The sequence below is a fragment of the Typopeltis vanoorti genome, chromosome 11 (assembly GCF_054136105.1).
Source record: "Typopeltis vanoorti isolate ZY-2024b chromosome 11, IOZ_Tvanoo_1.0, whole genome shotgun sequence".
Taxonomy (NCBI): Eukaryota; Metazoa; Arthropoda; class Arachnida; order Uropygi; family Thelyphonidae; genus Typopeltis; species Typopeltis vanoorti.
This window is the reverse complement of record NC_143559.1, coordinates 74,338,575-74,365,994: the sequence shown is the minus strand read 5'-3', so window position 1 is coordinate 74,365,994 and position 27,420 is coordinate 74,338,575. Positions and strand designations below refer to the sequence as shown.

Here is a 27,420-nt window from a genome sequence, read left to right as displayed (position 1 = left end):
GCTATAGACCAGGTGATGGAATAGATGGTGGAGATAGTATGCATAAGCAAATAGAAGAAATGAGTGGAAGGAGGATAATTATTATGGGAGATTTCAACTATGGTAACATTGATTGGAAGGAGGAGAGGACACATGGGAGGAAGGAATTGGATTTTATGCAGTTATTAAGGGATAACTATCTGCGACAGCATGTAATGGAAAATACTAGGGGTCAGAGAGTGCTTGACCTGGTAATTGCATCTGAGAATTTGACTGTAATGAATATGACCACGTTGCCACCAATTGGTGAGAGTGATCATAGGGTCTTGAATTAGGAGGTGGCTAAAGGTGTGGATTTTACAATTAAGACGGGATACATGTGGAATTATCGGGCTGGTAAGTATGACAAGCTTAGGAGATTGATTGGTTCAGTGCCGTGGCATGTACAACTGCAAGGGCTAGAAGAGTATAGAAGGAGGGCCGTAATTGCTAATGACTTTATGCATGAATTATGCATGAAGTCATTGAAGGCAGTAAAGAAGTGTTTGCATGAAGCAATGCTGACTGTATACCTAGAGTCCGAATAATAAATCAAGTAGGGGTTAAATGGACGAATAACACCATTAAGCTTGAGCTGCAAAAAAAGAAACAACTATGGAGGGAATTTAAGGAGAAAGGTGACCTGCAGGCACATGAACGGTATAAAGCGCAGGCCAGAAGGGTAACTAGTGTGGTAAGAAAAGCAAAAAAGGATTATAAAAGAACATTGGCCATGCAGGCCTAAAGAGAATCCTAAACAGTTTTTTCGATATGTTGCAAGTAAAAGAAAAAATGTATATGGCAGAATGATTTTAAAGAATGCCGATGGTAGGGAGGTAACCAAATCAGCTGATATAGTTCAATTACTGAGCGAGCACTTTGCAAGAATATATCTTCCAGGTGGTGACATTGCAGAAATGAATGAACCAATAGATTATACGGGAATTGTGGTGAATGAAGTGGAGGTAAGTAGTCTATTGCAAAACCTCAATGTCAATAAATCTGTGGGATTTGATGGTATACCAGCTCGTGTCGTACGTGAAGTGGCTAAAGAATTGTTAGTACCCTTGACCATTTTGTTTAATTTGAGTCTCAGGTCTGGGTTAGTCTTGAGGGGGGGTGGAAAGAGGTGACAATAGTTCCATGCATAAAGGCGGTTCCAAGACTGCTGTTGTAAATCACCGATCGATTAGCATATCAAGTATCATTGTCATGGTCTTGGAGAAATTAGTCAATACTTAATCCTCCTATCCATCTCACCAACCCTATATCCATGGCAAGTGTAAGGTTATGCTATTTGGAGTGAAAAGATTAGCAGCAGTATATCACATTGGTGAAACCGTACTCCAGGAGATTGATGAGGGCCAGGGATTTGGGAGTGTTGGTGGATAGGGAGTTGAAGTTTAGGGGGCACATTGCAAAAGTGGCCAAAACAGCTCATTAAATCACATGGTTGCTGAAAAATACTTTAACAAGCAGAGACAGACAAGTTATTGTTCCTCTATATCGTGCCTTGATAAGACCCCATCTAGACTACTGTGCCCAGATATGGGCACCAGGGTTTCTTCTTGATGGGGAGGAGGTGGAGAGGATCCAGAGATGAGTGACCAAGATGATAACAGGTCTGTGGAATGAACCTTATGAGAACAGGTTGAAGATTTGTGGGTTGCAAAAATTGGTGATATGATTGATGGCAGAAAAGGGGTGATATGATTGAGACATTCAAATTACTGAAGGGTTTCTATAGGATTAATCCAGAAGATATTTTTGAGAATAGGATTGGTGGTGGGAGGAATAGGGGCCATACATGGAAGCTGGGCAAGAGTGTGGTTAGCAGGGATGTTAAAACTAGGTTTTTTACTTGGAAAGTGGTGAATGAGTGGGATAAGCTGCCACAGTCTGTTGTTGTGGGTGCTATGACCGTGAATGAGTTCAAGGCAAGGTATGATAGATACTGTGTGAATGTCAAATAGTTGCTCTTGACATGATGTTAGGGCCTCCCTCGATGAGTCTGTCGACTCCTTGGAGTTGCCCGAGATAATAATAATAATAAAATTACATTTAAATCAATTATCAATCACCGGACTAATGAAATCTTGTAGCATATTGTAGTTTCCTCAGACCAACATCATTAAATTAATTTGTGCTGATTTTCATTGACTCATCCCATTCTAATCAGCAAAAATTTATAATATTATTATAAGTACTTACGAGTGAATGCAGACTTTTTCTCCTGCGTGCTGGTAGTTTTCCCCTCCTTTTGTACATCCTAGAGATCGCTTTGTAGGCTGGAAGTGGATGAATCACTATTTGTTGCATCACAAACATCTTCAATAAGAGATTTCTTAACACCAAAATTAAACAAAGTCCCTTGTCTCTAATTCATATTAAAATTTAAATCTGTACGCCTATTACTTTTAAAAAATCATGGCACTATGGTTTCGAAAGAAGAACTTTCACCCTACAATACGAACTTGTGAAGAAAGTATTCAGTATTACTAGATTTGAGAACCAGATACAGACTACCTTGATCTTCAATTTGAGTAAAAATTTTTTTTTAAACTTTTTAAAAAGCTGATTTGGTCACTAACATTTGAAACACAGATGTTATTCAGTTTTGAGAACAGAGGATATGCTGCCTATTGTTGTAATCAGCTTACAGGCAATGTTTATGACCAGTCATAAACAGTGGTATTCCCTTTCCCAAATTACTTCCATGTTTAAAAATACAAGGTTTGGTCAACGACATCACGAAACACTTATTAACTTTCCGCGGAACACAATTTGTTAAACCCTGTTGTAGAGAAATCGGAGGTAGATTGACTAAGTTGCTTTTTGGTCTCTGGAATATGAAATATGAGGACAAATTGAGAGAATGCAAATTTCAGAGCCTAGTGGATAGAAGGAAGACATGATCAAGACATATAAGTTGGTAAGGCATAATTACCAGATTAGTATGGATGAGATTTTTCATAGAATACCTGGAGACGGGGGGGGGAGAACGAGAGGCCACCTCTGGAAGCTGTATAAAGTGGGTGTGAGCAATGGGGGGTTAGGTGTAGATTTTTTTTAATGGAGAGTGGTAAGTGGTTGGATTGCTTGAGAGTGTGGTGAGTGCAGGGACAGTGAATGCATTTAAATCAAGGTATGATGAGCTGTGCAATTGAGAGTGGGGCCTCCCACAATTAGTCTCTTGACTCCATGGAGCTCTGTTGATGATATGGTATTCTCTAAAAAAAGAATGTGCCAACTTTTAATAGTCAAGTATGACTGTTTTTCATCCATGCAATTAGTAGCTCCTTCTCACTCATGATGTAAGGATGAATGAAAAAAAAAAAATCTCTGCTTGTTGAATGTCAAAACAGAAGTTGATTTTTTTATTTTTTGTTTTCTTTATTGCCTGAGTTAATTCTAGTTTAGTTATAGTTCCTATATTTATTTTAAGTATTTATTCTTCTGGTGTTTCTGGTATTTCTTGTTCTAGGTTTTTTATTTCTCCATTTAAAATTTCTTGGAAATGTTCTACCCATCTTTTTTCTATGTCCTATTCATTTGTGAGTAACTTTCCTTGTTTATTTTATTTTTTATTTTTTTTCACTTGGTTAGACTATAATAAATTTAGTTTAATCCTTTATCCAAGTGTGAGCAAACAAAGTTCGTGCCTGAAAGTATCTTCAGGACTGGGGTAAGGTGGTACAACACCGATCAACTCGTTGCAAAGGTGGAGCAAGCTAACATCACTCCTATCTCAGTATCTCCCATAATGCAAAACGCATCTCCTTGCAGATATGTATAATGTTATGCATTAAGGGAAGGGCCACTACCCAGACTAGAGATAGGAGTGATGTTGGCTTGCTCCACCTTTGCAACGAGTTGCCCAATGTTGTACCACTTTACCCCAGTCCTGAAGATACTTTCAGGCGAGAACTTTGTTTGCTCACACTTGGATAAAGGATTAAACTAAATTTATTCCTTGTTTATTTTTTAAAGATCCTTCTCTTTTAAAACTCTTCCCAGCTAGCTTTCTTGTTATCTCAAACAACCTCTTTGATTAAAATTTATATTTATTTGCTGCTTCTTCACACATCTCCTCCAGGAAATCTCTTATATCTTTTCTTGCACTTCTTTTTTTTTTTACCTGTCCAATTTTTAGGCCTGTATCTTTCATTTATCCTATTTCTTTCATTTTTGTCTGTACTTTGCAGAAGTGTATTCCATAAAGTTTTCCTTTCTTCACATAAATTGATGTTTTTTTTCAAAGATCCATTGTTTGTGATTCCTGCTTTGCCTTCCCAGAACTTCTTCAGCAGTATAATTAAATATATTCTTTATTTTTTCCCAGTTCTCTTCGATGTCTATTTCTTTATGTTGTTCTATAAGGCTTCCATATTTATTCCTTAATGTTACTTTATATTTGTCTTTTATATCCTTGTTTTTCAGTTTGGATATACTGTATTTAATTCTTTTGGTTTTTGCTTTTAGATATTTTTCTTAGTTTCATTTTTATTTTTGCAATCAATAATGAGTGGTCTATAAAGGCATCTGCACCTCTCCACACTCTTACATCCATCAAAGAGGTTCTCCAAGATCTGTTTATTAAAATATGTTCTATTTAGTTTTTGGATTTCATATCAGGTGATATCCAAGTCTGTTTATGGATGTCTTTATGTTTAAATAAGATTCCTCCTATGATCATATCATTGAAAGTACTGCATATCATTCTCCATTTTCATTACAGTTTCCTAAACATTCTAAAGAAATTTTTTGACAGTACCCCCCCCCCCCCTTATACGGTCTAAGGCCAGTGGAATAAATATAGGTTTTCCACATTGGACCTCCCTAGTTTCAACATGTTACTGCTACTTAAGTGTATGGACATGGTGTTGAAATTAACACTTACCATGTTTTTGTAAAAAAAATCAGTACACTTCCTCGTGTGTTCCTTTAGTAGCACACACATACACACAATGTCAAGTCGATAATCTATCTCCAACCAGGTGTTCTCTGAAGCATGTCAGGGGTGATGGAGGACACAGCAGCAGAAATGCGATGTTTTAGGTTCTCTAGGCTGTACACTTTAATTGCGTAGCCTGTGCCCTTCAGATACTTCCACAAGAAAAAATCAAGTGAGGTAAGATCCAGCGATTGTGGTGACCAGGGAATTGATCCTCCATATCTGAACCACTGCTGAGGGAAAACCCTATCAAGAGTTGCATGGACCTCCAAATGTCAGTGTGGAAGAGCACCATCCTGTTGAAAGAGAATGTGCAGTTGGAAGTCTAAGTTGTGGAAAGACGAAATTTTCCAGCATGTCGAGGTAAATCATTCTGTCAATATTGCTTTCCGTAAAAAAAAAATGAGCCAATGATATTGTTTCGCATTACACCACAACAGATGTTTACCTTGGGACTGTCATGCACGTGTTCCATGACACAGTGAGGATTTTCACTCCCTCATATCCTGACATTGCCTGTTCACTTTTCTGCTGGCATGAAAAGTGACTTCGTCCAAAAAGCAAATCTGGATTTCATCGACACATTCCAGAATTTCAGCTGCAAACATTACCTATTTTGCTAGATTTCCTGCAACATCTGCACAACTTATGATGGACGACCTTGTGAACAGCAGAGCAGGGTATTTGAAGTTCACGTGACGCTCTCCTAACGGATTTTATTGGGCTTCACATAAAGGTCTTGTGAATCTTCTCTACCTTCTCTTCCAATATTGGCTGCTTCCCTCCTTCATGTTGTTTCAAAATACTTCTTGTCATTAGGAAATTTTCTTTCCACAAATGGATACTCTTCGGATCGTGTGCTATGTTTTTTTTGTGTGCCTGATGCTGAACTGCTTTGATTGATTTCATCTCAGCTAACCACCACACAACTTGCGCTTTCTCCACTCCTGCCATGTTTAAAACTACGATAAAACTACAACAGCCCAGTCTAGCAGTAGCACTGCATTGCAATACAGGAAAAAATTCTAGATGAAACTCGTAGTCTCTGGAATATTTGAACAACCCAAACCTTACATATTTCTGCATCTCAATTTTTTACCATTCTTTGAAACTAGAGGTCCAATGTGGACACCTTGTACTTCTGACTTGTCATGATTCTTATTAATTGCAACAATCCAATATGATAATTATTAAAATAATCTTTATTAATTTTGAAATTTACACTAAACATTAACAAAAATACATTTTGTGGCTGTTATGTTATGCATTAATGTTATGTTATGTGCAAAACTTATGCTAGTTAATATGAACCTCCATCCCTACTCATGCTCATAGTGATAGTCTATTTAAATCTCTTGAAGACACCAGTGTTTTTTCTTTAAAAGTTCTAACAAATCTGCATCATTAGTAATGGTGATCTCTCTCTATTCAAATTGATATGAATAATTTAAAAAATGTGAACTAGAACACCTCAACCACTACCAGTTGTGTATTGTACAGTTCTACAATACACAACTATCTCACATCAGACAGATAGTCTGTCAAGCAAATCACCAGTCTCATGTATTGTTTTTCTTTTGTGTTAATATTACCTCATAATGTAGTGTGTACTGAAAAATGCATTAGAAATCCTCCAAGAGGATTTCGTTATGACCCACTTTCAGCTGAAGTATAAGTTCAAGGTTCTAAATTTCATAATTATAAATATTTCATAACTGCCATACAAATAAGTAAACATATAAATATGTATACAATAAATAGCATACCTTTTAATTTAGCCCTAACTCTATTGGCAGTCTTTTTGATATCTGCCATCAAGTCCTCTAGCTCCTGTTTCACCTCTGTAATAAGAAACAAGTTTTGAAGTCAAATATCTGATTTCTTTAGTATGATAAAGCAATAAATTCCGTTCATTTTCTTAAAGTTTTTTTATGAAACTCTAATTTTTTTAATAAAGTGTTGGGTAATAATTTAATAAGCTTTCATACATAAACAATAAAGTACTTAATAACACAATTCCACCATTAACTTAGGATTTGCACTAAAATCTTCCTTTTGAAGATGTTAGTGAACTAACACATAAAAGAAGACTGGATGCCTAACAAGATAGTATTATATAGAAACTGTAAGGGCAACGACTGTGAAATATTTAGCAAATTAAAAGGATGATTATTATTAGTATTATTCAGACTTTTCCAAAGTGTCAAGGACTTTGAGTGAGAGACTCTTCGAGTCACACAATGCCTAAATACCTATCAAATATTTCTTTAAAAATAAACCCATTAGTAAACCCATAAAACTAAAACAATGAAAACACAGAAAGAGATGAGGGAAAATTTTCCATAAACTTAGAAAACCATACACTTGAAAAATAAAGCAATTTACATATTTTAGCAGTCATTACTCACAACCTCAACAACAGATAGAAACAGCACAGATTTTACAAAGAATGGTCTAATATGAATAAATTAAACAAAATATGGAAAAATAACAGCATTTCAAAAAGCCTCAAACTAAAACTCTATAAAACCATCATTATATCTACAGTAATAATGTATAGAGCTGAGACATGGACACCCAATCAGAAAGAAACAGAACATTCAGAATGAAATGTTTAAGAAAAATAAATAAGGCCAGAACACAAAACAAATGAGAAAGTCGAACAAGAATTAAACTACAGATAAGATTAAAATGAAAAGCCAAACGGCTATATTTTCTGGTGAAGTTAATCAAATTAAGGGGATAAAAATCCCTTATTATTTTACAGCCAGTATGCGAAACTCTAAGATTGAAAACTACGATATTTTTATTCCCTTAATTTAAGCACTTAGGATTGTTTGGAGACTTCCAGAGAATCTCCTTTCAGAGATTACCAAATGTAGTCTTGAATGGAATTACTGGAGGAAGATGATCAAGAAGCAGAACAAAAAGAACTTGGCAATACTCATTGAAGGAAATGTCAATTATTGTGCTTCAGAGAGAGAGAGATGACAGAAATGGCCAGAGATAGAGCTAGATGGGCAAAGATTTGTTCATAGGGGACTCAACCCATCATCTGATGGATGAGAAAGAAGCATAGTGCAAGCGTAAAATCTCGATGTAGCTTAAAAATACCAAAGCGCTTTACATCGATTTTTTACATAGGTCAAGTCCCATGAGAACTGTAAATAATCTTGTTTGTTTTTATGTATATTTTGCTAAATATTAATGTAGTTAATCCTGTGGGAAGTGAATGTATTTACTGTTTTAACGTCAAAAACAAAGGCAATGCTTTGCCATCGGAACTTTGTATATAATTATGTGTAAGAGCGCAGAAAAGTTGTTTACTAGTTTTGTGTATGAGAGAAGTGCTTACAAGCTCTGTGCTAACACCTTTAAAGTTAGTATCTAAGAGTGCCGCTACGTTTAGAGAAGTTTCCGCAGCCCGAAAGGACAAGAGAAGTATCAAAGAGGTCCGCTAGTTTTAGACAAGTTCTGCAGCCGGCAAAGTACGATCAAAAGAATGCATGGAGGAGAACAAAGACGGGTCAAACTTAAAGGAAGATGAAATCGAAATGCCGAATTCTTTGGGGTTTACTGCCCTTAGTGCAAGGTCCTGAGATCAGATAATAAAAGGAGACTGAGCCGAGCATGAGGGGCTTCTAGTCGTCAAGAGAGAGTCTTCAGAAGTCGGAACCAGGGTGGAAGCGAGCTGCAGACCATAAGTGGAGTCCAAACCAGAGCAGTGGTGGCAGAGAACAAGGAGAGGCAAGGCCCCAGTTACAAAGAGGAGAGTCCAGGCCCAGTTGCTGACAGAGGAGAGCCGTGATCCAAGTGCCTAAAGAGCAAAGACAAAGCACTGTTACCAAAAAGAACCAGAGCCAGTCGGCGGCAGTTAGTAGCAGAAGTTCCCGAAGTAGGAGCCAGAGGAGAAATTGCCTGTATACTGAAACCCTTTGTATGTGCTATTCAAGTACCGCAGATTGCAGTCAAAAAACCCGCTAATATCCCGAAGTGATACCACTGTAGCAAGATACTCCTGAAGGAAGCCTAAAACTTGAGATGAAAGAAAAACCATAAAAACTTTAGTAAAAGACTCCTGATTGAATGTACGATACAGAGCCTCTGTAAGTTACTTCCCTTTGTATATTTTCTCTTATAATCTAGGAGATATGTTGTATATGGACTGTTAAGAATTAGTTTAATAGTAATAAGAAGTGTCCATAAGTGAGTCAACTGGCATGTAAGAAGTTGATATCAAATTTGTAAAAATAACTTAATAGAGAGTTAGATAACCTCTTTGCAAGTAAACTAGAAGTTTAATAAGTTGAATTTGTAAGAAGAGAGTAAATAAGTTTTTGAGTTAAAGAGATTATTTAGTGTTGAACTAAAAGGGTTCTCATTTTATGCTAAAGATTTTATAGATGGGTAGAGAAAGCAATCTCCCTGTCGTTTGATTCATGTATATTTCATATTAATGTAAATAAATGTGTTTTAATTATTTGTTAAAAGAGAGCTGCCTGATCATTTATTTTACAACTGCAGTGCTCCTAAATAAATCGGACTTGTGAGTAGGAAACAACTAAGGCATTGAAAGTGCAGTTTTATTACTTAAGAACCACGACTGTTTAATGTAAACTTTGTTGAAGGAAGTTATGCTAGTAAGAGAGAGAGAGAGAGAGAGATTCTACCGGAATTTTTATTGAGTCTTATGCCGAATATTTGATATACTGATGGCGCAGTCTGACAAATAAATTTTTCAGTGTTCATAAGCATATGACTAATAAATACGGAAGGTGGATAAACATAATACACAGTAGAATAAGGGAGAAAGGTTATGAGAGAGAAAGTGCACACAGCTAATTAGTAATATAGAATAATGGCATAAATATAAATAGCAGCAAACAACATATTATAACACAAGTACTATAATCATTATAATTCTGCACTGGCTTATTGAAGCCGCCTCATTCTTACACCAATCTATTCAGCATTTTTTTTTTTTTTTTGGACACACAGTGCAATAAATAGCTCAATTTTCGACCAAAAATGGAACTGTTCTCCTTTTCACAGCAATGCCATCAATTATTCATGCCGACGTTTTGATAGCTTAAGCTAGCAAAATGCTGGCTGTAAATAATTCATTTTAGCTAGTAAATTACTTATTTACATTCCAGTGTCTATGTAGTTTTCTGTTTCAGAAACTCTGACATGAAGAATAGCAACAGCTACGGAAATTTAACATGGAAATACAATGCCTTCAGTTATGAAGTGCTCTAATTAGAGAAGTGGGCAGACAAGGGAGGATCTCGGTCAGAAAAGGGATAGAAAGATTTTAACTTAGTATTTTGGAAAGATAGAAATTTTTAAACTTAGTATTGTTCAATCTCAACTAAATTATCAGAGCTTATAAAGAAAGTGATTATGTAAATCTTCGGTCAGCTTACATCAGTACAATGGGGTGATGGACTGAAAAAAAAAGTAAAAAGGTTGACAAAACAAGGAGATTGGTTAAAACACATCTGAAGTGAAAAAATGTTCAACTGTATACCAAATACATGCAGATAAACATGATAGGGATTAAATCGTAACCTCTCATGTGTGGGACTGATGCGAGTATAAAAATTTTTTATGTATTGCGATTAATGATTATAAATTCCTCTGATAATTTAGTTGAGATTGAACAACAATATTAAGCTAAAAAATTAATGTAAACATCAGACTTTCAAGGATTTAAAGAAATCATTGTGGATGTTTATCACTATTAAATAATACTCATTAAACTGCATATTAAAATTGTTCACTGTTTCTGCACTCATAACACATACCATTTCATTCACCAATCTCCAAGCAAAAATCTGCTCTACACTCCACTCATACACTCCTCATAACTTCTAGATTTCATATGGATGCCAGACATTGATTATCACTCATGGTCATGTTTATGAAGAAAATGCACATCAACAGATAATTAACTAAATCATTTAACTAAATTGTTTAAATTTAGCTAATTAAATTAAGCTGACATTTCACCTTGGTCACTTAGGCATTTTCATGGGCACAAAGAAATATACTAGGCACATGTAGGCAGGAATTTGCCACAGCACAACATTCTCCAGACCTAACTAAATTCAGCTGCATGCTACGAAAAATGTGGGAAACCATTTTGAGACCATCAGCAAGATTCCATTGCAGCACCCACTAGTTAGGACTAGGAGCTCATCTTTTACATTTAGTCTGTGTTTGTCTATAAATTAAAGATTACACGAAATTATTCTTGGTTTCAATCTGTCAGTACTTTCTGGCAAGATAACAGCCACTGATTAATAAACTCTACTCTCATTAACTCTATAAGCTATATAGGGGACTGACAAACATCACGTGAAGAGCGTAGTAGCAGATCTACCAGCTGTGTCTGCAGTCTCATTTGTCTTAAATCCAATGTTCCTAGGTATCCATGCACAATTGAAAACTAAAAATTAAAAGGTTCTCTTTTGACACAATAATTGTAGAACATAATAAAGCACTGAATGCAGATCATACACAAGAGAGAAAATGGCTTACATATACCACTTGGAAAGAAGTCAACAGACATCATAGTGTGAGGAACAAACAGCCATGGTGCCCACCTTAATAAGATGCAGGTCCTTTTGCTGCGATGACTGCAGCAATCCTAGGGCATACTTTTCACAAGTGCGATAACGATCAATGGGAATTTTGAACTATTCGTCCTGTAGGCATGTAATAAGATCCTGGACTGTTGTGGTGCAGACATCCCTCGATCTCACCCAATGCTTCAGTTCATCCAACAGATGTTCAATAGGGTTGAGATTAGGGCTCCATGGAGGCCAGTGTAGTGATGTTCATGTCCACAAACCACACAGTTAAAGCAGAGCATTATGACGCAGTGCATTATCTTGCTGAAAGAAACAATGGTTAGTTCCATAGAAATACCACAAAGTAAGAAATATTGCATTGTCCAAAATGTTCAGATACCTCTTGGAGTTTAATGTTTGTGGCACCATAAACAGAGGTCTGAGGCCAAACCAGGAAAAACAGGACCATACCATCACAATGCCACCTCTGAATTTCATAGCTGGGGTTATGCACTCTGGTAAGACATTCCTTGGACATCTGCCCTACTTATCATCTGCTTGGTAGAGGGTGTAGTGTGACTCGTCACTCCATACCACAGCTTTCCAAGCTTCCAAATTCCACTTTATATGCTCTTTGCACCACTGAAGACAATGCTGCATGATGGTTTGGGTAATGTGAGGCTTGCAGATTGTGGTCCTACCATGGAAACCCACGGTGTGAGCAGTTCTGAATGTTTTTGTGCAGATTCATGTTCTAGGCAATACCCAGAACTCTGCATTCAAATTGTTCATCGATGAATGGCAGTTTTTACATATTATCCTTTGTAGCACCCTAGTCATGTTCAGTGAGTGTGGTGGGTCATCCACTTTGGGTAGCACTTGCAGTTTACTCCCTGCACTTCCAATCAGTATGGTATCAATGATTGTTGATCTAGGATGGCCCAAAACAATTTGCTGAACAGATAGGCCTACAACATAGCATCCTATCACAATGCATCTTTCAAACTCCGTCAGTTCCTTTTCACAGCCATTTTACCTGGACACAGTTGCACTGACTTTGGAGCATCATATTCCTCCAATTTATCCACCACAAACCCGTGACTGTTATATGGCATGATGCACCTTGCCCATGGGAGTGTCCATTGACTTCTTTCCAAGTAGTGTAGAACTCATACATTTTTGGTAGCAGTTTCTCTTTTATCCATACAAGGCAATCTGAATAGCATGCAGCTCAGCAGTATAGTTGATGTGTTCAAGTCGAATTTTACTGTAGACAAGGTGGTAAGGAAAAATAGCAGTACAACCAACCAAGAAAGGCCTTATCTCATGTCAGTATATACAGGTAAGAAATCAGAGAGCTCTGTGCACCATGCAGCATCTGGCAGAGCAAGAGGTTGCATGATGGAGTACAAACCTGGACTTCAGACATGTTTCTTGCAGGCATAAGCATATTGGTTTATATTTCTGCAAGACAGCCTTGATGGCATTTTGCTGAAATTCATAACAGTTCTATTGTAGAAATGTTTTGATTATTTATTTTTGGTGATATCTTCAGGCTTCTGATATTGTAAGGTCTTGTTTTCACTGACATTGGAACTTTCTTTTTTGGAGAACAGTGGATGGCCAGTGTCCATTTCTTCTTCCTCAAGAAAAATATCCAAGATGTCAGGATAGAATGCAAATCAAATTTTTTTTTGGAATTGGTTGTTGCTGCTGCCTGAATAATGTGTTACTGTTTCATTGGTGGGTCTTTGGGTGACAGCTTGGGCATTACATTTTGCAAGATGAGGAAAGATATTCCAGTCAGTCTGGTCAATTTTCCACATAAGTATCTGTGTAGGCAAACATAATTCCTGTGAGTGGGAAATGATCACTTCAATATATATTCTCTCTGACATCCCATATAAGCAGCAGCAGAATGGCAGGAGATTTTCTAATTTTAGATTTTTAAGATCTAATGGAGAATACAAACTGGTAGGCACATGAAAGAATGTGGTGCATCCGTTATTAAAGGAGAGAAGGAAAGAAAGAGAGGAGGTCATTATCAAGCATACACTTAACAACACTGCCTTATCCATTTGTCTTTGCAGTACCCCACAGAGTTTTATATTTATTGAAGTCATTGATAGTAATTATGGACTGAGGCAATTGCAATATAAGATTACCAAGGAGTCATTCTGATATAACCCAGAACCTGGTGGTAAAGAAATTGAACAATTTATGATAAGAAATCCAACCAAAAGGGCAAATGGTTACAACTTCAGATATAAAGACATGATATAAAGGAGCGCAGTTTGCCACTAGGATAGCGCTTTCTCCGTGAGAGCAGATCAGTATCTAGTTCTGTCCTTTTGAACAACAGCAAAATATCAATAAGGTGACTCTTCACTGAGTTTTAAATCTGTCTCCTACAACCAGAAATTGATAGAGAATTATATTTCTGTTGAAGAATTTGTATACTGATATTTTTGCAGAATGAATGATAGTTCCAACGTAAGAATTTCCCTCTTCTTTTGCATTTTCTGCAATCAGATTTCCAAGAGTCTGAGGATTTCTCTTTGTTGGTTTGTCTTTGTCAATTGATTTTGGGAAGTATGTTCATATCTTCCTATAGAAAAATGTTTAATACATCATCTGATATAACTGAATCAGTTTTGTTTAATTTACATTTAGGATACAGAAACATCCATATTTTCTGTGGATGTGTCTGGGGGTTTTTCATTCTGTGATGCCCTTGCCATAATTGTCTTGACAAGTGAGTTCTTATTAATTGCCCAGTCTGCTAGAGCTGGCTGATTAATAAGATGGTAGAACAGACATCATATGAGTTTGTAATACTTTTGATTTCTTAACTGTCACATTCTGTCACATAACTGACAATGGCAAATGCCTCCTGTATCCTTTTGCCAGAAAGCGATCATAAACCTGTTGTCAAATTAGACACACAAAAAAAAAGCTCCTGGCCCTGATGGCATTCCTCCAATTGTCCTGAAGGTCTGTGCAGCAAAACTGACTCCTATCCTATGCAGTCTGTACACATACTCTCTTACTCCAATGGTATATATTCCAAAGTCTGGAAATTGGCCTATATTCAACCCATTCCTAAAAAGGGTGACAAATCACTGCCATCTAACTACCGCCCTATCTCACTCACCTCAATGCTACCTAAAATGATGGAGAACACCATCAATTCTCAACTCCTACTCTACCTTGAAGGTACCCAGCTATTAAGCGACCACCAGTATGGATTCTGTCGATGCCGATCAACAGGTGACCTGCTTTCATATATCACCCATCCCTGGACATATGCCATGAAAAAATTTGACAAATCCCAAGAAGTTGCACTTGATATCTCTAAAGCGTTTGACCAGGTCTGGCACAAAGGCTTACTAAGCAAACTTCCATCATTTGGACTATCTCAGGACTTCTGCAGATGGACTGCCATCTTTCTGTTTGGACGCACACTATGTGTGATGGTAGATGGCTCCCTATCATCCCACCATCCAACTAATGCTGGGGGTCCCACAAGGTTCAGTTCTCTCACCGACTCTCTTCCTTCTGTATATCAATGACCTACTTCAGTTGACCTCCAGCCCAATACACAGTTTTGCAGATGACAGCACATTGCACTCCTCCCTTTCATTTGATAAACCTTATCCTACACAACTCACTTCAACCTACAGAACATCAACCACAACTTCTCTTAATTCGGAACTCCAAGCCATCCTCCAATGGGGGGGGCTCAGATAACCTCGTCAACTTCCACGCTAGTAAAACCCAGTTCTGTCTTATTTCCCATAAAAAAGAACCATTTTCTCCCAGTATTATTTTTGATAACACTCAAATTCCCAGACAAGACGAAATTTCTCTTCTCAGAATTACCTTGACATCAGGCCTCTCCTGGCATAAACACATCACAATCATTGCATCCTCAGCTTCCAAAAAAAAGAGGCTTCCTCTTTCGTTCAAGACGTTACACTTCACCCTCAAAACAAGTGTTAACTTTATACAAATCGCAAATCTGTCCAGTTTGACGTTTAATCTCTGCAATTTGTATATTCTATAAATATTTTCATGGAAAATTTCATATGAAACAACGTCAATAATTCCCCCACTCTGTACTAAGCCCACTGGAACATGTACAGCCACCGCCCAACATTCTTTCACAGTACACCTTGAAACCCACAGAACAAGTTTCTTTTCTTCCTCCTTCATCCCTGCTACTGCTATACTGTGGAACAGTCTCCCCCCCCCCTCCGATGTATTTCCCAAGGAATACAAGATACAGGCTTTTAAATCACATGTCAACAAGTTTCTCCTTTCCCATCCCACTACCCATATACGGTACCAGAGTACAATAGGTTGACAGCCAACCTCTTGTATATGGGCCCAACATAAAAAAAAAAAAAAAATTCTGTACTTAAGAGGACTGCAGGATGTCTTTGCATACTGATATAATATTTTGTTCAGTTTTATCTTTTGTATCCTTAAACCTTTGGCATACAGAAAAGCAGCGTGTTTGGCCTCTCTCAGAGCCAACACATTTAGGTTTCTTTGCGGAGCAAGATTTATCATGCTTTTTGCTACCACATCAAACTTAGATGGTTAAGCCACAACAGGCAGTTTGGGAATGCCTATATTTCTGACATTTAAAGAATTTTAGTGGATTAGAGAAGTAGGGAAGCTGAGATCCTGCTTTTACTGATGTTGATGGTTTGTATGTGTCAAAAGTAAAGATGATATTCCAGCATTTGTACAAAAACATCAGGATGTACTTAATACCTGTCACCCTCCTTGATCTATAAGCTCTGAATATGTCTGCTTATCTGGAACATCAAGGAGATCCCATTCCAATATGACACCTCTAGAATAATCAAATGTTTCGTGAGGTGTTACCATAATTGGTCTACCATTGTTATTTCTTGTGGTGGAATTTCTGAAAAGATGTTTGACAAGAATATCACTGGCCCATATTTTTTTTAAACTTTTCTTTTGAGATTTTCAAGGTTCTGCCAACACTTCTGAATGAAGAAGGATGACATTTTTCCAACTGGAGATTCATCTGTTGAATGTATGATTCAGAATTGTGGTTATTTGTGACATCTTCTGATGTTTTTGTTTCTTACTTTGGTTTTTCTGTTGTTCATTCTTTGGTTTCTGACATGGTTGGGGCTTGTTGAGGATCTCTGATAAACAAGAAGATGAAAAATTATTACTTCTTAGGAGCAGTCTGATTCAGTGCCAGAGCTCCCTGCCCACAAATGGATGTCCACCCTTCGGCAAGAAGTAACAGTGCTCAGGAGTGGAACACCATGGCTACCCTGGACATTATATGGGTACCACAGTAAGCTTTGGACCCTATCCCTGGACTTTGAGGAAGGAGACAACTGCAACACCCTTAACCCTTGCAGACAAGCCCACTAGCTGACTGATACTGGATGGGGATCAGTAAGCTAGTGACCACCTGCCTCACCAAAGTAGTGCAAGACTACTGAATATCCATGGGTCATACTGCATGGGAAACCTGGCAGCAAAGTGTTAAATCCCAGTGATGGTAGTCTGGAAGAAAGGATAGTAAAAAAAAGACTCAGGAGAAGTGACGTGAAGAATACAGGAAGAAAAGCATAGAAAAAAAAGAATACAAAACAAAAAGGACTAGTACCATCACTTGGAGGGAGCTGTTTACTGGCATCGTAGGCAAAAAACAGCAAAGTCAGATACCTGTCATCACCTTCTATTAGCAATCCTAACTAGTATTATATGTACAGTATATGAGGTGTGACAATTTAATTCCCAGAACAGCTGCGTAGTGTCACTTGTGTAGTGATTTGGTTGGTGTCATGGGAATAATCACCATTGTACATGTTTTAACTAATGCATGCATAAACTTTGAGCAGATAAAGCCATTTGATAGTTGGATACTACAAAAACAAAATAGATCTGTGTGTAAACTTTGGCATAAAAATGTGTGACTGAAATTTGGAGCAGTGTGTTAACATTAAATCGTGTGAAAATCGGCAAAACTGCTACTGAAACGTTGGAGCTGTTGAAAGTGGCATGTGTGGATGCGCTGAAAAAGCCAAGTGTATATGAATTACATAAGAGATTCAAAGGTGGGCGAAAAGATGTGAACAATGACTCCAGAAGTGGGCAGCCAAAAACAAAAATGACGCAAGCAAATGTGAACAGAGTGCAAGATTTGGTACGGTCTGACAGACAATTAAGTGTGAAATTAATGGTTTATGAATTGCAAATGAATCGAGAAACAGTCAGGGTAATTTTAACTGTAGAATTGGGTATGCAAAAGATTTCTGCAAAGTTTGCACCTTTGATCTTGATGGATGAACAGAAGCAGCAGCAGCTTCTAGTTGCGACTGATCTTTCTGCAAATAACGTTTCCAAGAGTAATTATGGATAATGAAACCTGGTGCTTCCAGTATGATCCCAAAACAAAATGCCAGAGCATGCAGTGGAAACCTCCCCGAGTTTGCCATGTACAAAAAAGCATGCATGTCACGTTCGCAGTTCAAGACCATGCTGGTGCGTTTCTTTGATCACAAGGGGATAGTCCACTATGAATTCATTGAACAAGTACAAATGATCAACCAACAATGCTATTTAGAGGTGCTGAAAAGATTATGCGATTCTGTTGGGAGAAAAAGACCTGAATTGTGGCCTGATAAGTGGGTCATCCATCACGACAATGCGCCAGTCCATAGTGCGCTCATCACGAGAGAGTTTCTTGCCTAATTTGATTACTGAATTAGGTCATCCTGCTTATTCAGCTGACTTAGCTCCCTGTGATTTCTGGCTGTTTCCAAAATTAAAGACTTTGCTAAAAGGACAAAGATTTGCTGACATCACAGATATCCAGCATAATGTGATAAAGGAACTAAAGAGTATTCTGGAAAAAGAGTTCCAGGCTTGTTTCTTAAAATGGAAACACCATCTAAACCAGTGTATAAATGCACAAGGGGACTACATTGAAGCTACTAATGTATAGTTCCGAACGTAGGTTTTTTAAAGGTGCATTCTGGGAATTAAATTGTCATGCCTCTTATAATTACACTTCAATTATTTTCAAATACACTATTTAAAGATGATTGATTTGTAGCAATCTAACATAAAAGAGAGATGAGAAATTTTTTTTATGAACTCTCAGTTAAGTGTCTTCCTTTTAGTCTTTTCTCCTTTACAGATCTCCTGCTTTAAATAATTATGAAATTATTTAAATAATTTCATAATTATTTAAATTTTTATATTTAAATCTATTTTTTACAGAAAATAAATTTTATTGTTTTATTTAATTATATAATGTTTTATAGTTCGATTTATTATTAAATATTATAACATACTACTTTATGTAATGTTGGAATTTTGAATTCTAAAATAATGCTGGAATTTTAATAGAATTACAGTGCTATTCAGAGAAGCATTCTGCTGGGAATAACTCTGAGTTTCAATCTTTCTTCTCCCCCCCCCCCTCTTGAATTTCAAAAGGTTTGTTTTTGATTTCAAAATGTTGGTTTGAAGGTGATGTCTTACTTTAAGTTACACCCTGTCAGCTACTGACATACCAACAGCTGATATATGATGGACATGTAGCAAGCTGAAACTTATTCCATGCTGAGATCATCTCTCATTAATTATCATTAAACAGGTGAAAAATTATCCATAAATATATGCCATTGTATTTTCTTGATTTTGCTTTTTGACATACATACAAACTCCTATGGCTCTCCATGTTTGTTTTAGCTCTTGTTAGAAACCTATTGTGAAAATAAAAAAAAAAGGAAAAGAGGACAACTTATTCACAAAGATCACACTGAACTTGAAGAGTGTTCCTAAAAAAAAAGCATGGTTACATTTGTTCGTGAAAGTTTGTAGCATCCTGAAAATTCAAAATAAAAAGAAAGGAATCAAGTGTGTGCCTGTATATACATGTACAGGGAAGATGAAGGAAAAATGCTATTTAATATTCCTGTTTCCCTGTTCTCCACAATGACAATTAGTGTGTGGGAAATTGTGAAAGAATATTTGTTAGCAGCAATGGTAAGTTGTATACCACGAGTGAAGAAGAGGACAAAATTTGGAGTAAAGTGGATGACAAACAATATTAAACAGGAATTGCATGCAAAAAGAGGCTATGGAAGAGATATAAGGAAACAGGTGAAGAGAAGATGCATGAAGAATATAAGACACAGGCCAGAAGAGTGACTAGTGTGGTAAAGAAAGCGAAACTGGAATATGAGAGGAGATTGGCCCTAAGATCCAAAGAAAATCCTAGGGAATTTTTTAGCTATGTGGCCAGTAGGAGGAGAAATGACTGTGGAAGAATGATATTGTGGGATAAAAATGGGAATAGAGTGACTGATGCAGAGGACATAATGGAATTGTTCAATGAACACTTTATTGGAGTATTTCATCCTAGAGGAGTCAGTTTTAATGCTAGAGGGATAGGGCTGCTTCGAGGTTTAGAGGTACAGGAGGAGAGTGTGTTTCAGATACTGAGTACTCTGGATGTCAGTAAAGTTTTGGGACTGGATGGTATTTCACTACGAGTTTAGAGAGAATGTGCTAGGGAACTGACAGTACCTTTAACCTGGCTTTTCAATGAAAGTCTGGCTGCGGGAAAGGTGCCCAGGGAATGGAAGGAAGATAAGATAGTGCCATTGCATAAGGGTGGTAACAGACTGGAAATGTCTAATCATAGGCGAGTCTGTGTGTCATCAGTAGTTAAGATCTTGGAGAAAATAGTGAGGGCCGTATACAGCATTGGGCAGATGAGGGTAATGTTATCTGTGAGAGTCAACATGGATTTGTGAAAGGGCACTCTTGTTTTACCAATATGTTAGCCTTTTATAATAAAGTTACAAGAACATTAGATGAGGGAAAGGCATATACTGCAATTTTCTTAGACTTAGCGAAGGCATTTGACAGGGTGCCACATGATAAGCTGATATTTAAGTTGCAGCTTAAATATCAGGTCTGGATGTCAGATTGGTCAACTGGATTCAGGATTGGCTGTCTGATAGGTATCATAGAGTCGTGTATGGTGGAGCAGTTTCAAGGAGGCAGAGGGTTACAAGTGGGGGTCCCACACAGCTCAGTACTAGGACCTATATTGTTTAACCTTTATATCAATGACATTGCCAGTGGATTGCAAGGGATATTCAGTTGTTTGTGGATGATGCGAAGCTGGGAGGGATTATTAGTAATAGTGCAGATGTGGTAGCCCTGCAAAAGGATTTGAATAAGCTAGATAGATGGGCAAATGAATGGGGAGTGTCAGTTTAATGCAGCAAAACATCGATGGGATGCTGCATTCTCTATTGGAGGAGTTATACTGGAGGAAGTAGGGGAGACAAGAGATCTGGGGTTGATGATTGATAGAAACCTGAAATTTAGGGGACATATTGCAAAGGTGGTGAAGGTAACACAGAGGATTGCTGCAATTATGAGAAGGACACTGACCTGCAGAGATAAAAGGGTTATCATTCCGTTGTATAAGTGTCTGATCAGACCACACTTAGACCATTGTTCTCAGATTTGGTCCCCAGGATTTGAAGGGGATAAATTAACTGTGGAAAGGGTACAGAGACGGATGACAAAGATGGTTTCAGGACTGTACAAGGATAGTTATGAGGATTGGCTGAGGGAATGTGGACTGCAGAGTTTGGTGGATAGAAGAAGGAGAGGTGATATGATTGAGACTTTTAAACTGTTGAGAGGTGGTTACAGGGTTGACACTGGGGAGTTCTTTCGCTTAGTTGAACAGCGGGAAGGAGTGATGACAAGAGGCCATCCCTGGAAGTTACGAAAGGAAACTGTGAGAAAGAGGGTGAGGAGTGGTTTCTTTGTGTGGAGGGTGGTTGAACTGTGGAATGCATTGCCTGATGGAGTGGTGAGAGTGAGAACCATCAGTGAATTTAAGGAGTAGTATGATAGAATTTATGTTTCTTAAGGGGAGACCTCTCATCGATGAATCTTGACAGACTTTATGTTCTTAGGAAGGACCTCCCATGATGATGAGTCTTTTGACTCCATGGAGGCCTGAATAATAATAATAATAATAATAAAATCATGTTTGTTTTCCTAGTGCAAAGATTCATGATATTAGTCACGCCACCAGATGCAAAAAGGTAAGGCAAAGGAACTAATCGTCTTGTTTGACAAAAATGATTTGAGAGGCCAGAAGTATTGTTTAAAGGAACATTGTAAAGGAATTGTTAGAAGAAGAAACTGAACAGTGAGAAGGTGAAGATTATAAGTCTCCTGCTATGCTATGATAGATGCAAACTGAGGAGCAACCTCAGGAAAACTAAAGCAATTAGGGTGGAAGCAGGTGAGTTTGTGTGAAGACACCCCGAGGCAAGTGAGTGTGCAAATGACCAAGTGAATGTGGAATCTAGTCTCTCAAGCAAAAATATTGCATAGGATAGTCAAGTCAGGAAGTAAAGGTGGATAGGGGGGGGGGGTTACTGGCATTGCTTAGTGCAACCTTGCCAAAAGTTATAGGCATTAATGAGACTTGGTTAACAGCAGATGATATAGTTACAGGGATAAAATGTGAAGGGTTCAGTATTTTCAGGGAAGATAGAGAAGATAAGATAAGGGAGAGGTACTGCTGATGAAAACAGATGAATTGCAGCCAAAAAAGAATAGGAGATAGGTGAAAAGGTACTATTCATTTCAAGCAGTCTGATGTGATCAAGGCCAGTAAGACAAAATATACAGTTGGTTGTTGCTATAGGCCAGGGGTTCCAGGATGATCTGGAAGACATGCATTGGCAAATTAGTACAATGAATACAGGTTGAGTGATTATTATTATGGGGGCTTCAACTACTGAAACATAGACTGGAATGGACTAGGGGTGTGAGTATTGGACTTGGCCATAGGATAAGAAGAACTATCCATAACCAAGATAGCCACATTGCCTTTGATTGGCAAAAGTGAGCATGCAGTTGGGAGATTGTAAAACATGAGGAATATTCTGTCAAGAAGGGGTTATATGTGGAACTACAAGGCAGGTGATTATGACAAGCTTAGAAGGAAGCTTAAATCTGTGCCACTGCATAAAACACTCCAAGGGAAGAATGTTAGTAGTGCATGGAAGATAGTTAAGGGTCACCTAGAGGAAGCAATATTAAATTGTATACCTAAGGTAAGGAGGGTTAATGAGGTAGGAATCAGATGAATGAGCAATATCATTAAGCATGAGAAGCCGTGAAGAGTAAACAAGGAGAAAGGTGACCAGCAAACTCATGAACTTACAAGAAAGATCACCAAGCACAGTAAGGAAGGCAAAACCAAATAATAATAAGAATCTAGCTGAGCAGGCCAAAGGAAATCCCGAAGAGTTATTTTATTATGTGGCAAGCATGAGGAAGAATGACTGTAGAAGACTGACCTTAATGAGTGATGATGATCACAAGGTGACAGAAGCAAATATCATCTAAATGAAGTTACTGCTGTAACATGTGCCAGATACTGATGTGGGAACAGAGGTGGATGAATTAGAAGTTCTTAGGATATTGCAGAATCTCAATGTAAATACAGCTGTAGGATTAGATGGGATATCAGCTCAGGTTTTGAGAGAATTTCCAGGGAAACTGGCAATGCCTGTGAACTAGGCTCTTGAAGTCTCAACTCTGGTAGTGATCCAAGGGAGTGGAAAGAGGGCAAAACAATTCCCTTGCACAAAGAAGCTTCTAAGACTGCAGCAGCAAATTATAGACCATTCAGTATCTCAGGCGTGGTGGTAACATATGTAACAAATACTGGAAAAATTGGTCAAAAAGAGAATTCAAGAAAGGGTGGATAAAAATATGATACTGTATTAGATGCAACATAGCTTTGTGAAGGATCAGTTATGCCTTAGTAATTTACTCACTTTTTATAATAGAGTAACAGCTGAGTTGAATAAAGGAAATGGCTGCACAATGATTCTGTGGATTTTACAAAGGCTTTCGACAGAATACCACTTGGAACTCTGTTATGTGGATAAGAGGGTGGCTGCTGGACAGATATCAAAATGTTCTTTTTTGGAGGGACAGAATCAATGAGAAACAGGTAACTAGGAACCTGTGCGGCAAGGTTCGATGTTGGGACCATTGCCATTTAATTTGTACATAAATGATATAGGAAATAACCTGAAAGGAAATATTCAGTTGTTTGCTGATGATGCGAAATTAGACAGAGTAATAGTTAATCAAGCTGATGTGGAGAGCTTGCTGGGCAATTTAAATAGGCATCAAAATGGGCAAAAGATAATGGTCTTTTGATTCCATGGAGGCCTGAATAATAACAATAATCAGTTTACTGTCAAGAAATGTAAAGTTATGCATTTTGGGAAAAACAGATTACAAGCTGTGTATCACATTGTTGGCACTGTACTCCAGAAAATAGATGAAGCTAGAGATTTAGGGGGGTGATGGTGGTGGACAGAGAGTTTAAAGTTTAAAGGACATATTGCTAACGTGATCAAAGTAGCCATTAAGATTACTTGGCTATTGAAGAACACATTAACAAGCAGAGACAAGGAAGTTGTTATTCCACTTTATAAAGGCCTGGATACATCCACATCTGGATTACTGTGCTCAAGTCTGGTCTTCTGGGTTTCTTGGGGATGAGGAAGTGGTAGAGAAGATTCAGAGGCAAGTAATCAAGATGGTGAGTGGTCTGTGGAATGTTCCCTATGAAGATAGATTGAGGGCGGCGTGTGGATTGCAGAAGTTGGTTGATAGGAGAAAAAGAGGGGATATGATAGAAACATTTAAGTTGTTTAAAGGGTACTACAGGATTGATGCAGGAGGAGGAAATGTTTCAGCACTTGGCTGAAGGGGTCATCCCTGGAAGTTGAATAAAGGTGTAGTAAGCAGTATGTGAAGTCTAGATTTTTAGCTTGGGGAGTTGTGAATAAGTAAAATGGGTTCAAAGAGAGGTATGATAAATTGTGTGGATAGTTTGGGTTTCCTGCAATGAGTCTCCGAACTCCATTGAGGTTCCAATACAATAATACATTGGAAGTTTTTTCCCACTTGGTTAGACTATAATAAATTAAGGTTAATCCTTTATCCAAGTGTAAGCAAACAAAGTTTGCAACTGAAGTATCTTTAGGACTGAGGCAACTCGTGGTAAAGGTGGACCAAGCTCTCATCACTCCTTGTCTTAGTATCTCCCATAATCAAAGCACATCTCCTTGTGGACATGTATAATAATATGCATTAAGGGAAGGACCACTACCCAGACTGGTTTTGACCTTTATTGAATGTTCAACTACAGGTCAAACTCCAAAAAACTCAGCATTGTTCCCCTCAGTAACAGGCTCACCCTGGCACTGAGAAGAACTCTCAGAACCGGTTGGCTCTACACCGTGGCAGGCTCACCCCACCACCGAGCAGAGCCGCTCATTTGCTCATATCTCATCTGAGGGGTAACAGCAACAGCCGTATCTCAGTTAACTTCACGGGCTACAACATTGCCATTCATTACCCCCCACACACACACACACCCCAAGGACCTGGGTGACAGCAACAGCCATATCTCAGTTAACTTCACGGGCTACAGCACTGCCATTCATCACCCAAGCTCCCAACTGGTTTCAACCTTTGTTGAGGTCTCGTCAGTGGGAGCCAGATCCAGAGGTGGTGATACTCAGGTGGAAGCAATGGAGAAGTCATATTTACCTATACCAGTTGCCAAAAGGTGTTTCACCTTATTATTAAATTACTCTGAATTTAGAGAAAGATGTTGGAAGTTTTTTCTTTTTTTTTCCCACTTGGTTAGACTATAATAAATTTAGTTTAATCCTTTATCCAAGGGTAAGCAAACAAAGTTTGCACCTGAAGTATCTTCAGGACTGAAGCAACTCATGGTAAAGGTGGACCAAGCTCTCTGTCTAGGTAGTGGCCCTTCCCTTAATGCATAGCATTATACATGTCTGCAAGGAGATGTGTTTTGCATTATGGGAGATACTAAGACGAGGAGTGATGAGTGTTTGGTCCACCTTTACCACGAGTTGTCTCGGTCCTGCAGATACTTCAGGCACAAATTTTGTTTGCTTACACTTGGATAAAGGATTAAACTAAATTTATTAATAATAACAGTGCAAGCTACTTCTGGTACCACAAGGAATAAAGTTCAAAAGGATGGCAAGTAGTATATATATCTCATAAGAAATTGTTGCTCTTCACTTCTGGAAAAAACATTAATTGGAAAGAAGTGGTTCAAACACTTTTGAACAAGGGTAATTAAAATTAAAGTATCCTTGTTTAAGGCCTTGTGGAGCACCACCCAGTGATCAAATGCTGCAAAACACTTTGCAGAATAAATTGCACGTAATGCAGAAGTGATACCTGAGAGAGAGAGAGAGAGAGAGAGAGAGAGAAATGTAGTTCCAAAATTCACCACCGTGGGTGCTGTATGACATACCAAATGCAGATGTAGTAATTTTTCGGTATGTGTAAGGAGAAAAGTAACACAAGCATAAATAACACATTTTTATTCACTTCCATTATGCATTCACGGGCTGTACTATTCAATGTGCTACCCTTCCTGTATGCCATAAACTTCATCCTTTGCACAGTGTATTCAATGGCAGAATGCAACTGGTTGGGACTGATGTCATGCACATGCTGTCTTTTAGTACTGGCAAGTTATCAGGATGATCCCGATAAACTCTGTCTTTGAGAAATTCCAGGAGCTAGAAGTCACTGGGGGTCAGATCAGTTGAACAAAGTGGTCATGCAGTGGGAAACACAGAGCCGATCATTCTGGCTACCCTGAAATGCTCTCGGAGAGCCTCCTGTATGGATCGATTGATGTGCAGAGGTCCCACCCTGAATGAAAATGATTGAATCCATGCACAGGCACTGCTGTGGCAGCAGCACAACAAATACCTCTCAGAAGTAACTGAACAGGTCACAGGCCCCAAGTGTCGAATCTCCTCAAAGAATGGTCCAATGATAAACAAAGCTGTAAACCCAACCAGACAATGACTGGGTGAATGCAAATGAATTTGTTGGATTGCATGCAGATTTTGCAGAGCCCATACCCAACAATTGTGGATATTCACAGCTCCGTTCAGGTGAAAATGAACCTCATCATGAATCCCCAAAAAATCATCCACAGCCACAGTGTCAACTCCACTCGAGCAAGTAGTGTTAAAACGAATGTTATTAGACTTTTCAAAGCCCTACAGGCGCAACTTCTGTGTCAGGATAATCTGGAATGGGTAGAAATGCAGAATCTTCTGCAGAATTTTTCAAACAGTTGTGTAAGGCACATCCACATGTCTTGATACAGTGTGTGTACTGCAAGAACCAACCTGTTATTCATGGCCTGCTGTACAATGGTAGTAGCAACTTCATTCACTTGCTGTGAACTGATTAGGCTAAGACTTCTGCGAGGTCTAACTCCCAACAATCCCATTTCTCCATAACAACTAATCATTCATTACAGAGCACATGCAGATAGTGGACCTCATCGACATTTGTTTAAGTACTGAAATTTGCAGAGTGTAGCCACTCTTAGCAGTACAGCTTCACAAACAAAACACATTGGGTCAAGGTTAGTGTCATCACTGAGGATGGTAGTGACAACCAGAATGAAGATAAATATCCTGTGTACATTTTAAACTCTCCAAGCATCTGCTGAGTGGCATGATAAGAATTCCATGCATTTGATGTTTACAGCATCCTCTGGTGATGAATTTTGGATTGACCCCCCCCACACACACACATTTTGGCACACTTTGTATTCCTGCAAAGTTTTAAGTTTTGCAGCATTTGGATCACTACAGAGTTCCGCAAGGGGCCCCTAAACAGGTATGCTTTCATTTTGATCACCCTGTATATTGTGAATAAATTTAT

General features: G+C 38.1%; 1 protein-coding gene across 1 annotated transcript in view; it reads right to left on the bottom strand.

The window, feature by feature from the left end:
- Window positions 1-27,420, bottom strand: part of LOC150101745 (syntaxin-1A-like) — a 374,196-nt gene that overhangs the window by 84,763 nt on the left and 262,013 nt on the right. Inside the window, exon 4 of the mRNA XM_090401045.1 lies at window positions 6,739-6,813. Within this exon, the coding sequence (XP_090257171.1) occupies window positions 6,739-6,813 (75 nt within the window). The remainder of the gene's footprint in view (window positions 1-6,738; window positions 6,814-27,420) is intronic.